This window comes from Argentina silus, assembly GCF_951799395.1.
Source record: "Argentina silus genome assembly, chromosome: X".
In the NCBI taxonomy this organism is placed as follows: Eukaryota; Metazoa; Chordata; class Actinopteri; order Argentiniformes; family Argentinidae; genus Argentina; species Argentina silus.
Window position 1 is genome coordinate 29,664,753 of NC_139653.1, and position 12,207 is coordinate 29,676,959.

General features: G+C 45.9%; 1 protein-coding gene across 1 annotated transcript in view; it reads left to right on the forward strand.

Moving 5' to 3' along the window:
• cdon (cell adhesion associated, oncogene regulated) overlaps positions 1 to 12,207 on the forward strand; it is a 41,345-nt gene that overhangs the window by 15,024 nt on the left and 14,114 nt on the right. The window contains exons 3-10 of the mRNA XM_083695592.1: positions 5,300 to 5,445; positions 5,598 to 5,873; positions 7,504 to 7,650; positions 7,890 to 8,033; positions 8,212 to 8,502; positions 8,662 to 8,931; positions 9,986 to 10,324; positions 11,478 to 11,740. Coding sequence (XP_083551718.1) covers positions 5,367 to 5,445; positions 5,598 to 5,873; positions 7,504 to 7,650; positions 7,890 to 8,033; positions 8,212 to 8,502; positions 8,662 to 8,931; positions 9,986 to 10,324; positions 11,478 to 11,740 — 1,809 coding nt within the window. The 5' untranslated portion in view covers positions 5,300 to 5,366. The remainder of the gene's footprint in view (positions 1 to 5,299; positions 5,446 to 5,597; positions 5,874 to 7,503; positions 7,651 to 7,889; positions 8,034 to 8,211; positions 8,503 to 8,661; positions 8,932 to 9,985; positions 10,325 to 11,477; positions 11,741 to 12,207) is intronic.

A 12,207-nucleotide genomic window follows, 5' to 3' on the forward strand; every position in this document is an offset into this window, starting at 1 on the left:
CGAATATGGTATTCAGGGGTGCATATTATATAGTAAGATCACAATCCCTCATCTCCTTCAGAGAACTGGGGTTACAAACCATAACCCAAAGTTTTTCCATAGTTTCTCTAATCACGGCTGAAAGTATGGAATGTGAATCCCTGACCTCCTACAGTCTATTTGTCCACTGCCGTGGCTGTCAAATCACAGATCTTCCTCTCACCTGGCCTGAGGAATCAGACTTATTTAGCACATGTTGTAGATCTGTGTTCTAACGCACCCTGCGGGCAAGCAGGCCTTCTACATTCCTTCTTTCAAACAGAATGACCTTCTGTCTGGCACAGACGTTCCCCTGTCGACTGAAAGCCTTGTGAAATTAGCCGGAAGGGCCCTAGGAGCTCACGCAATGGCACTGTGTTGTTAGTTTCATTCGCTTTGCAACAGGTCTAGAGTTGACCATTTATGGTGGCGATACTTAGGGACCTGTTTCCAGTGTCCAAGACGGCTATTGAATTTCGCCCCTGTGGTTAATCCTGCTGTTCAGAAACTTGGGAAACAACCATACCTCCCCGCCCTCTTGCCCCCCACACAAATTCCCAGAAAAAGAAGACATTGCAGAACAATCTCCAATTAAGATGGATCTTACATACTGTACTACCATTCAGGTCCCCCTCCCTCTCCCACTCACAGCCTCCCATGCTCTCAGTTCACTGTTTGTGTCCTTGGCCAACAAGCCTGGGGCGGGAATTAGCGCTGTCTCCCAGGTCTCAGCCCAGGCACTTGGGGGTTTTGGTGGGGGTGGGAGGGGCGGGGGGGTATGTGACCTTGGTAAACAGTTCTTTGTGGGATGTGACTGTCTGATCCCTGGGGGCCTCTCATTTTCATTCCTCTTCTCGTCTGATCCCACACCATGGCAGTATCGTCAGGGCTGTGCCAGGTAGTAACTCTGGGACCGAGTCGCCCCCACTGTCACCCCGCACCTCAAGAACAGCACTGTTTCCTGTAGACAGAGAGCTCAGGAGCTGCTGTGTGTCCAAAAGGAGAGTGAATGTAATTTACACTTGGACTCCTTTCATCTGTGCGGCATGGCAAACACAGCTTCAAAGTTTTATTTAAGGGACTACTAGGGTTTCAAAAGAGAACAGTAGTCATTCCAATGCAGTTACACATTGGCTAAAACCCTTGAGTTTGATTTCCTCTTCAGTTCCCATTAAAACAAAGAGGATTCCTTTTCATTCCCACTCCACTCTCACTTAAACATCACTCTCTCTCTCTTTCAATAATGTCTCTCTCCGTCTTTAATCAGAGAAAAATGGCCCTGACCAGAGGCACAGTATTTCCACTCATTAGTCTGCTCTCAGTGGCCCCAGGCTACCTTCGCTCTGTTCCCCCAGACCAATAGTAGCCTATTCACCCTTTCAGCCTGTCCACACATGCTGGTTCTACCCAACTTCAGCTCTCTGGGCCTAGCTGATGTACATTATTGCAGTAAGTTGTACCATCAGACAGTTCACTCAGCTTGTCTTTATCTGGCAAGGAGAAATTGAGCAGAGGCTTGGCAACTTTACACCTCCCAATGATTCTCTCTACCCCCTTCTCTCACAGTATTCCTTTCCCCCACTCTCTTTCTCTCTCTCTCTCTCTTTGATGAAAGACAGTGGAATGTCTATGCTGCAGATCCTCTGTCAGCGGGATGTGGGGCAAGTGCCGACAGGTTTGGGGTATATAGCATGTGAATCAGTCACAATGTACAGGTCAGATTAGACCATTATACTAGGAAATATTTACTCTTTCTCTCACACTCCCCCTTCCCCTACCTACATCTCTCTCTCTCTCTCTCTCTCTCCCTGCTGTTCTCCTGTCATTAGTTCTATATTCCATTGTATTGCATGATACCAAAGCTTTCACTTTTGCAGTTGTTCAAAAGGCCTATTTTATAAAAGCCTTTCTGATATTGATTGATTGAACCGCAGGATCAGCTCTGACTTGTTGTACACAGTTGAATCTGAAGGTGTTCCATAGTGTTTGCAGAAGGGTTTTATTCAGCTGTGCTGTCTTGTGAAGGAGAGAAGCCAGGCAAGCCCTGTCTCAGACACCAGCACCAGTTGTGACCTGTCCTTCCTCTGCCCTCTGGGCCTTTGATCCTCTGTAGCGCTGCCTTTGTCCCTGTTTACCCAATATGACAGGGATATGGGCAAACCCCACATGGGGGCACATGGTTCTTTAAGTAGGCCCTGTAGAGAGGAGCTATAGAGGGGTGCAGGTGCTACACCCCCCCCCCCATCCCCCAACCCCCATCCCCTTAGGGGAGCCTGTCACAAGTGTTTATTTTCTCCTGTGTCATCACTGAGGATCCCTCTTGTCCTCTGAGTGAATGGATGACGCTGGCCCTGCTTGAGGATTGACATTGCATGAGGAAAATAGGGGGTGCCACCTTTTCAGCCCATCCATCCATCTGTAAGACAGAAATGTGGTTATACACAGCAGAGCTAGCACTGGAGTGAATGAGTGAGTGAATGAATGTGACAAGGCTAGTAAGATGGCTGCTCATTTTTCTCTCTCTCACACACACACACACACTCACAAGCCAGGTCAATCACCCTCCCTTAACTTTACACAAACATACTTGGGCAAAACACAAAGAATGGAGACTTTTCCACTTGAACTCACTCATACTGCTCCATTTATTTTCATGAACTGTCCTTGTGTCTTTATGTCTGCTGTAAAATACAGTCTCAGTTTTCTCCAGCGGATGTTTTTTTGTTTTATGGTAGTAGTTGCTCTGGTCTTGAGAATGTCCACTCATCCCTGCATAAGTGCAAAAGCAGAGGGTAACAGAATATTGGAGGGGGAAAAGGATGTCTGGGACACAGGATTTTTCCTAAGTATTATAGTCTGCTGCCTTTGAGGGGGAGAAGAGAGAGCGAAGGGGCTGGCAGGGGATCAGTGCTAGGACTAGTGGCAGTAGAAGAACAGTGAGACAGCTCTAAGCCTGATCAGACTTCATTCTACTACAGGGGACTTCCCTTTTGTGAATGGGCATGTTCCAGCTATCCCAGCCCATTGTCTGGGTATATATCTTGGAGCGGGACTTGTCTTTCCATGCAGTCAGTCCCTGCCAGCATCAGGATGCTTTTTCTCTGACGAAGGATACAAGATATCCCTGCAGTGTCTTTCTCCTCTGCGACTGCTTCATGGTGGCGGATGCCAGAAGAAAACCAAAAAGATAAGAGGAAGAAATGATGCCCCTGTGTTTCCTCGTTGTGCCAGATCAGTGGGGCAGATAAGCAGCCGTGTGTGTAAGCACACACGGTGTTTGCACTCTGAAACCTTGTCTTGCTGAAGTGCTCAACCAACAGCACAAGGGGGTTACAGTATCAACTCTGGTTTCCCATCACAGAGGGGCCAATCTGCCCGTCTCTGGCTATGCATTTTTATAGCTCTGTTGTTATTATTGTAATTATATATTATTATTCCGGGAGAGTGGGAGATAGTTTCCACTGATGGCATAGGGGCAGTGCACAGGGCCTGTCGTGACTCGTGTGGGAAGGAGAAATGCTATCCTCAGAGCTGTGGGTTTGATCTGACTGAAAGAGCACACACACTCACACACACTCACACACACACACACACACACACACACACACACACACACACACACACATACTTGCATATGCACGCATCTTTTGTGCCTCTAATTGACACTATAGTATAGTTTATGTATAGTTTATGCTATATATAGTTGGACTGAAGTAAGAAGAACACATAGTTTGTTTGACAACCAAGAACAGTGATGGTGTTTTATAACTAGTTGTGCACCTGTCATCTTTGGAGTGTATAGAAATGATCAACAGTAAAACTGAGGCGGTGTCTATGTCCCCTCTGGCTGGGGGATGATGATGACCTCAGGGGCTGGTCCAGGGCCACCATACACCCACTGGCTCACCCGCTCTCTCTGCTCCTCACTGACCTCTGACCCGGGGGTGAGAGGGGGGCGTGAGCCAGGAGCTGAGAGAGTTTATTATTTCCTGACTTTCCTCCTGTGTCTTCCTCAGAGGTTGCCCTGAGGTGTGTGTGTGTGTGTGTGTGTGTGTGTGTGTGTGTGTGTGTGTGTGTGTGTGTGTGTGTGTGTGTGTGTGTGTGTGTGTGTGTGTGTGTGTGTGTGTGTGTGTGTGTGTGTGTGTGTGTGTGTGTGTAAACAGCAACTACTGTATCATAGATTTCAGCAGAGCATTTACCAGCACATGTACTTTGCATTGGAAGTAAAACATTTATTAAATATAATGAGGAACTGCTGAATGCCTTAAAATGCCACCACTCCTTTTTGATGTCTAGTAGGGGTGGGCAAACATGCTACTGTACAGTAGTAGTGAGGACAAGCTAGGTTCTCAGGACCAGGGGAGAATGGCACAGGGGAGAGGGGAGGTTGAGGGGCTCTAGACCTGTTCAGCTCTAGTGATCCCACCCAGACATCATCCCTTTAATTTGACCCACCCTTAGGCCCCATCCATCCGTCTGTCCGCCTGTCTGTCTTTGCGTTAACATTGGGACAGGCCTGAGAGCCACCAGAGTACCAGTGTGAATATCACAGCTGGACAGCCATTGTCCCCTGGCCTCAGCCTCAAACCGTGGTTACCAACCAGGAACCTGGGATCAAAGGCTGACCGGATTACTCCTAGAGAAAGGAGGAGGAGGAGGTGCCGCTGTTGGGGGGTTGGGTTCAAAAGGAGAGAGGAATGCTCCTAATTACGTCCCCTCCACTCCTTTTCTGTCTCCCTTTGGGCCTTCTCTTGTCTCCCTGTGTGTGTCTGGGCCTGCACTTCAGGCTACAGTGAACCTGTGAGGAAGCAACACACTGTGACAAGAGAGTGATATTAAGAGCAAGAGGACAGTCTCTCCACAGCCAGTCCATCAGCGGGAGGCCCAGCAGGCCCAGTAGGAGAGAGGGCGGGGGACCAGAGGGGCAGGACATTCCAGTCCGTGTGGAGACACTCAAGTGGATGAGAAGAGGGGTCAGGGAAGAGGGATCTCCGGGGGTGGGGGGTTGAGATCAAGGAGTGTGTAAAGGGTATGTGTCGTGAAGATTAGAAGGAATGTTGTTCAGGATTAATTTGGAGCTTAATCGTTTTTTTTTTTTTTTTTTTACTTTGCTGAGATGAGACAAAGAGGCAACACATTTCAGTACCGGGTGACTGGTTAAATCCACCTTCTAATTCCTCGTTTGGATTGTTTGCTGTTTGATTCTATGTGTGTTCTCGTTTTAATGTCACCTGTTTGGTGGCAGAGCCCTGGTTTGATGGGTTTCTCCTGTGTGTTGCAGGTTTTCTGAACAGACCGTGTTTGTGTGTGTGTGGGGAGGGGGGCTACTCAGCTGCTGGCAGGGGTGAATGTGCACCATGGACGGAGGCCTGAGGGTCCTGTCCACTGTGCTGTGTCTCAGCCAGGCCCTGTTCATCAGCTGCTCATGTAAGTACTCTTAGCTGGACAGAGGAGGAGAGTAAGAGGAGTGATCCTTTGGTGGACAATAGGGAAAATCATTTGATTTAAATGTACACATACATACTCATATGTCTAACTTGGTTATTTTTTTCTCTGTCTCTCTCTGTCTCTCTCTCCAGTTGCATCTCTGTCCTTCCACTCAGAGCCTATCTCTGTGGTGCAGAGTCAAGGCACTGTTGTTCACCTACGCTGCTCGGTGCGTCCCTCCTCAGCCAGGCTGTCCTGGCGCTTCAGAGGCCAGCCTCTGGATCCTGCTGCCCTGTCTGGGGTGGAGCTGAACCAGGGATCCCTCACACTCTCCTCCCTTCAGCCCAGTCAAGTGGGCCTCTATCAGTGTGTGGCACACTCAGACGCAGGCGCCATTACCAGCCGTCATGCACGGGTGGCCATTGCCGGTACACACACACACACACACACACACACACACACACACACACACACACACACACACACACACACACACACACACACACAAGCTCAAGGACAATACTCTCACATACACTTCAAAGTAGCTTGGGGAAAAGAAAGAGGGGAAGTTGCTTTGACAATCGGAAGGCCATGTCTCGAGTCTGTAACACTTAGTAAGAATACATGGCCTCAGCTGCCTGCAGCGGAGTGGCAGGGGGGAAGGAAGCAGTAGGATTTTTACTCGGGCACCCTTCCAGGAGGCTTCCTGTATAGCGCATTTGGTTCCTGCAGGGAGCCTGCACTGGACACTACACTGAGGAGATGACCTTGATCTGGAACAATATTAAAGATTAATAGAATTATTCCAATAGAACAATAAACAGACCTAGCAGATCTAACACAAACACCTCAGTGCACAGCACAAGTTTATATAGTTTATATAAACACAGTTTATATAGTGGCTTCGGAAAGTATTCAGACCCTTCACTTTTTCCACATTTTGTTGTGTTATAGACTCAATATAAAATGGATACGAAAAAAATACCATCAATCTACCCTCAATACCCCATAATGACAAGGCGAAAACATGTTTTTAGAAATTTCTGCAAATGTATTAAAATACAGAAATACCTCATTTACATAACAATTCAGACCCTTTGCCATGACACTCTTAAAATTAGCTCAAATGCAAAAATGTCGTCAACTAGTCACTCAATAAGTGTAATTGAGTCCGTCTTAATGCAAGGATAATAGTTAATGTGATTTTGGAATTAATATCTTTGTTTTTATGGCATCGCTGATTTGCATCGGAATCAATTACACACTGTGTGGATGAGGTTGTCATTACAAACTGAGCAAATGGAGAGGAACAAAACTGCTCAGGAATGTGACCCTGAGGCCTGGGGAGACTTACAAAAATCTACAAAGTTGAATGGCGGAGAGGAAAAAGCACAGACATCATCCCAGTCACTCTACAAAATTGGTCTATAACCAAGTGGCCAAAAGAATCCCTTAATGGAAAATAATCTATCTCACATCCATAATTGTGTTTGCAACAATGAATTCAAGTGATACCACAAATAAAGCATCATGTTATGGGTATGTTTGTCACCAGCAGGGACTGGGGAGTTTGTCAGGATCAAGAGAAAATTATGAAATTTGCTGAGTTGGTTGTGACATCCTAATCCACACAGTGGGTAATTGATTCCTATGCAAATCAGAGACTATAAAAACAAAAGATATTAATTCCAAAATCACATGAACTATTACCCTTGTACTCAGACGGGTTCAATTGAAATTGTTGAGTGACTTGTTGAAGACATTTTTGCATTTGAGCCAATTTTAAGAATATCATAGCAAAGGGTGTGAATACTTATTTAAATTAGGTATTTCTGCATTTAAATTTTAATACATTTACAAAAACGTGTTTTTGCTTTGCCATTATGGGGTATTGTGTGTGGATTGATGGCAAACAAAATAAATGTAATCAATTTTAAATTGAGTCTATAACACAACAAAATGTAAATAAAATGAAGGGGTCTGAATACTTTCCAAAGCCATTGTATTTGACTGATGACATCCTCCATTGAGGGCTACTCTGTCTCTCTTTCCCTGTAGAGATAGCAGAGTATGGTGAGACCCGTCGGCGTTTGTTGGCGGTCCAGGAGGGCAGCTCTGCTGTGATTGAATGCCCTCTACCCCACAGTGACCCCCCAGCTGTGCCTCGGCTACGGGTGCGTGGGGAGCGGCTAGAGGTGTCCACAGGTACTGTTGAAACCCATTCTGGGTCAATGTACACTCAGACATACTGCCCAGATTCAGGGGTCTTTATATAGTGGCTAAATATAATATAATAATAGAATTGAATAATAATAATAATACTAATAATAACAATAATAATCATAATCATAATCATAATATACAACCCAGGAAGAATCCAATAATGAGGATTACATGTATAGTGATTTATACTTAGTGATTTTGCTTTTCTGTCTTTCTTTCAGATGACTATTTAGTTCTGGCATCAGGGAACCTTCAGATTGTGTCCATTTCTCCCCAACACCAGGGGATGTATAAATGTGGTGCATACAACCCTGTTACTGGGGAGACCAGGGTAGAGTCTCATGGAACTAAGCTGACAGTCAAACGTAAGTCTGAAAGTATTTTGAAATACCAGTATCTCTTTTGAATTCACTTTTAAATGTTCTTGATAATGATTTTTTATTTATTACAGTTATGAACATTTAATTCACACCAAAGTGAGGGTAACAGCAGTTTTTCAAACCTTGTCTATGTTTATTAAATTCACCTTTGGTTTCTCTTCAGACTCAGATGGTCCCTCTCCTGTGCAGATAGTATACCCCATCAGCCCTAAGGCCTTAGTGGTGGAACAGTCCAGGTCCCTCACATTGGAGTGTGTCCTGACTGGAAGTCCCTCGCCCACTGCCAAATGGTTGAAGGATGGGAAGGAGGTGGCATTGGGGTCAGGTAGCAAACTGCTGCACAACAACCTTTTTGTGATAAGTGTGAAGAAGAGTGATGGAGGGAACTACCAGTGCTCTGCTAACACTGAGATGGGGACATTGGTCAGTGTAACCTATACTGTGAATGTGCTCGGTGAGTAGGAGAACCTGAGTCTTTATTTTCTTAAAGGAAGTTATTTGGTAGTTTGTGACATTGAGATACAAAAGTCTTTCACTGCAAGTTGATTCAGTAAGTTTGCGGTTGTAGCCTGTAGAGTTGGAACGTTCTGATGTATCCTCTCTTCCTTCACAGAGCCTGCCTCCGTGGTGCAAGGCTTGACTGACCAGTCTGTGTCACCTGGATCCTCAGTCCGCTTTACCTGTGTGGGGAAGGGAAGTCCAGCTCCCAACATTACCTGGCTGTTCAACTTGGAACCCATCGTCCCTTCACCTCGCCTCCAGATCTCAGGCTCCTCGCTTGGCATCATAGCAGTGACATCACAGGACGAAGGCATGTACCAATGTCTGCTGGACAATGGGATTAGCTCAGCCCAGTCGGCTGGAAGACTCATCCTCCAATCAGGTATAAACTCCTAAACACAGGTTTGCTTTACTTTTTTTTGTCTCTGAGAAAAGAGGGCGATTTATTTTCTCGTATTGCAATGCAGGTCATTTTGAAGCAGTCATGTTTACAGTCAGGAAGTGATCTATGTAGCTACTTTCGAGGCTTTCTTTTCCATCATGGATACAGATACATGGATACACCTTTATAAAAAAAGTCCATGTCACCTTAAAAAGAGATTTTGCTGGTGAAAATATATGAGTTAAGTCCCATCCTGTTTGTCTGGTAATGAAATGTTCTGTTTTACCTGCTTGTTTGGGCTGTGAGGGAATGGGTTAAAACATTGTAGCAAGGGAAAGCTCTCTGGGTCAGAGCAGAGCTGCAGGGAGGCCTGGGTGTTTTTCCTGAGGGCAGGTACTGTAGGAGAGGCTTGGCCAGGGCTGCCCTTCTCCTGAGCCTGAGCGTGAGAGTGAGCTTTGTGCACGCTGTCAGGGATAAGCCCCCGGACACTGGAATGTAAGGAGTAGCCATGGAGGGTTATGACGAGGACCAGACCACCCAGCTGTCAACATCATACACAACTGCCTTTTATTTATGAACACATTGCCTCCCTGCACCACCCCCCACCTCAGCACACCAGAGCAGAGCATAGCCCCATTCCTCAAGTGGTCCCTCTATCTGCAGAATGATTAATACGGGAACAGATACAGTGAGCTCAAATCAGAGAGGATTGGGTGGGTTGCAGCAAATGTTTGCTCTCCTTTTTTTTCTGAGAAGAGGGAGAGATTTATTTTCTCGTATTGCAGTGCAGGTCAGTTTAAAGCAGTCATATTTACACTTACAGTAGAAATAGATGTGAACTATAATCTAAATATGACAAGCAAATGAAAACATGGGGAGGTCAGTTCTGGTTAAAGTAGATTGTTTGGGGTTGGCCTACCACGAACAAGATGTGTTATCAAATGCTTTTTGCAGTAAAGTAAATAACATAATTAATGGATGAATTGTTGATTGATTCATAAAGAATGAGCACTTTGTCAGACTTGTTTGCATGTATGTGTGTTTTGTATCCCAGGTTTGAGCAACATGCCAACCATCCTGTCTCCTCCCTCAAGTGGAACATATCAGGAGGGAGATGTCGTTTCTTTGTCCTGTAACGCAAGTGGTCATCCTCTCCCTGTCATACGGTGGTATAATGCGGACGGCCCCATCTCCACCCATCCTGCCCTCCTGCTTCTGCCCCCACAGGCCGAAGCCAGGGCCCCCGGTGACAGCCCATCCCACCTCACCATGTCTCGACCTGGGAGCAGTTCTCTCTACATCCAGGCTGTCACTCAGGCCCATGCAGGCAAATACATCTGTAAGGCCTCCAACGAGCTGGGCTCTGTTCAGGCTGAGGCTGTCCTCTCTGTTGGTAAGCCCATTTGATTTAGTGTCCAGGTGTTCTGGCCAAATGGACTGACCTTTGACTGTAAAGTATCAGCAAAGTCTCTCTGTAACTGTACTTACTCAAGATTCATTAGTGCCCTACATCAGAGAGTGAGGGCACACTGGCCCTACGGCCCCTCTGTCTCAGGGTTGTGGACTAACAACATGGTTCAGACATGAGTCAGAGTAGATAAGAGAGGAGGGCACAGAGGGAGAGAAAGAGAAAGATGGTGAGTCTGTGGGGCTGGATGTTGTGCTGGAGTCTGATTCTCTCAGCTATTTTAATGGCCGGTGTGAGGAATGTGTGGCAGCTGGCTGCAGTCCCAGGATCAGATCTAGTGTCACCAGCTCTGGGCCTGTTTGTTTTGTAAAGTAACCCGGTGCCACACACAAAAAAACAGCCCGAAACAGGACCCAGGACCTTGCACTGTACCCCTGTAGCTAGACTCACTGCTTTAACTTCCTTATTCAACTGTTTACGTTTGAATATTCAGTTATGGTGCCCTTTGCCTGGAGCAGTGGGGCTGAGAGGTGATTAGTTCCTCTCTTCTGGTCCCTCCTCCGAACGTCTGTGAAAAATTCCATCCCCTCACTGCCAAACCAGTGTCAACCATAATAACGCTCCCAGCTTACATAATTTCCCCAGGTGGACCGCTCTGGCTCTGGCATAGTTTTAATGAAAAAAACAAACAAAGCATTATTATGTACTGCTGTGGAGACCCAGGGTTTTCTTGTTATTTTAGGTAGATTGAAAGGCTTGTTCCCAATGTAAAACTTTCCAGCACTGCTGGCTGGCTTGTGTTCCATGGACATATAGTCCCACTTCTGTTAGTCACAGGCATAATAACACTGATGCCTTTGCCTCAGCTTTTCCTCACATTATCATGCATTTTCCACAGATATGTCCAAAGAACCTCCAAGACAGGACAACCTGGATTCACATTTATTTTTTTGCATCTAAATTTTAGAACATGAAAATGCATTTACAAACAGAGTTCCCTTTATCAAACAAAAACAAAAATGCACACACCTTACACTTTCTGATGGGATTCAAATGTCCACTTTTATTTATTATGGTTGGACAGTTCTTTTAGATTTGCCTCAGCATCTGAAACCTGTTGACTTTCTCTCTCCGACAGAGTTGCCTATAGGTTCCATCACCGGGGCTCAGTCCTCAGTCCACCCCATCCAGAATGATGAGGGAGACAAGCTTCTCTTGCCTGAGGAGCTAGGAGACTCCTTCGGCATGCCCACTGAGAGGACCAGCGACCGGCCCACTCCAGAGGCACCAATCATTATCAGCCCACCACAGACTCACAAGCCTGACGTGTATGATCTGGAGTGGAGGGCAGGGCGGGACTGGGGCAGTCCAATTAACGCCTACTTTGTCAAATATCGCAAGGTGAGTGAGGATGAGGAGCCCTAACTAGATGTTCTTATATCATCTTAGATCATCTAATAGATACCGTAACCACCCTTTTCGTCCTCACTTCAGTTTTACCACAAACACATAATCAGTCCCAGTGTGTTTTGCCCAAACCAACTTGTAACCCAGTGTAATTGAGTCGAAGAGTTTTGTCAATTTACCCATCACAGTTGAACTTTGAACAAGTTTTACACCAGATACTTGAATAAATTCCAGTATTTATGTTTCCACTGTACAGTTACCATGTAACCATATCTGGCCATTTATGCTGTTCATCTGTATCTTCTTTGTAATGTCCCGATCTTTTGAGGAAATGTTTTGGCAACGTGCGGGGCGGGTAATCAGATTTCAAGCCACTGCCATCTTCAAGGTAGTCACGGCAGCAACACAAAAGTATTGAGTCGTGGTGAGTGCTGTCATATCATCATATTCTACTATCGAGA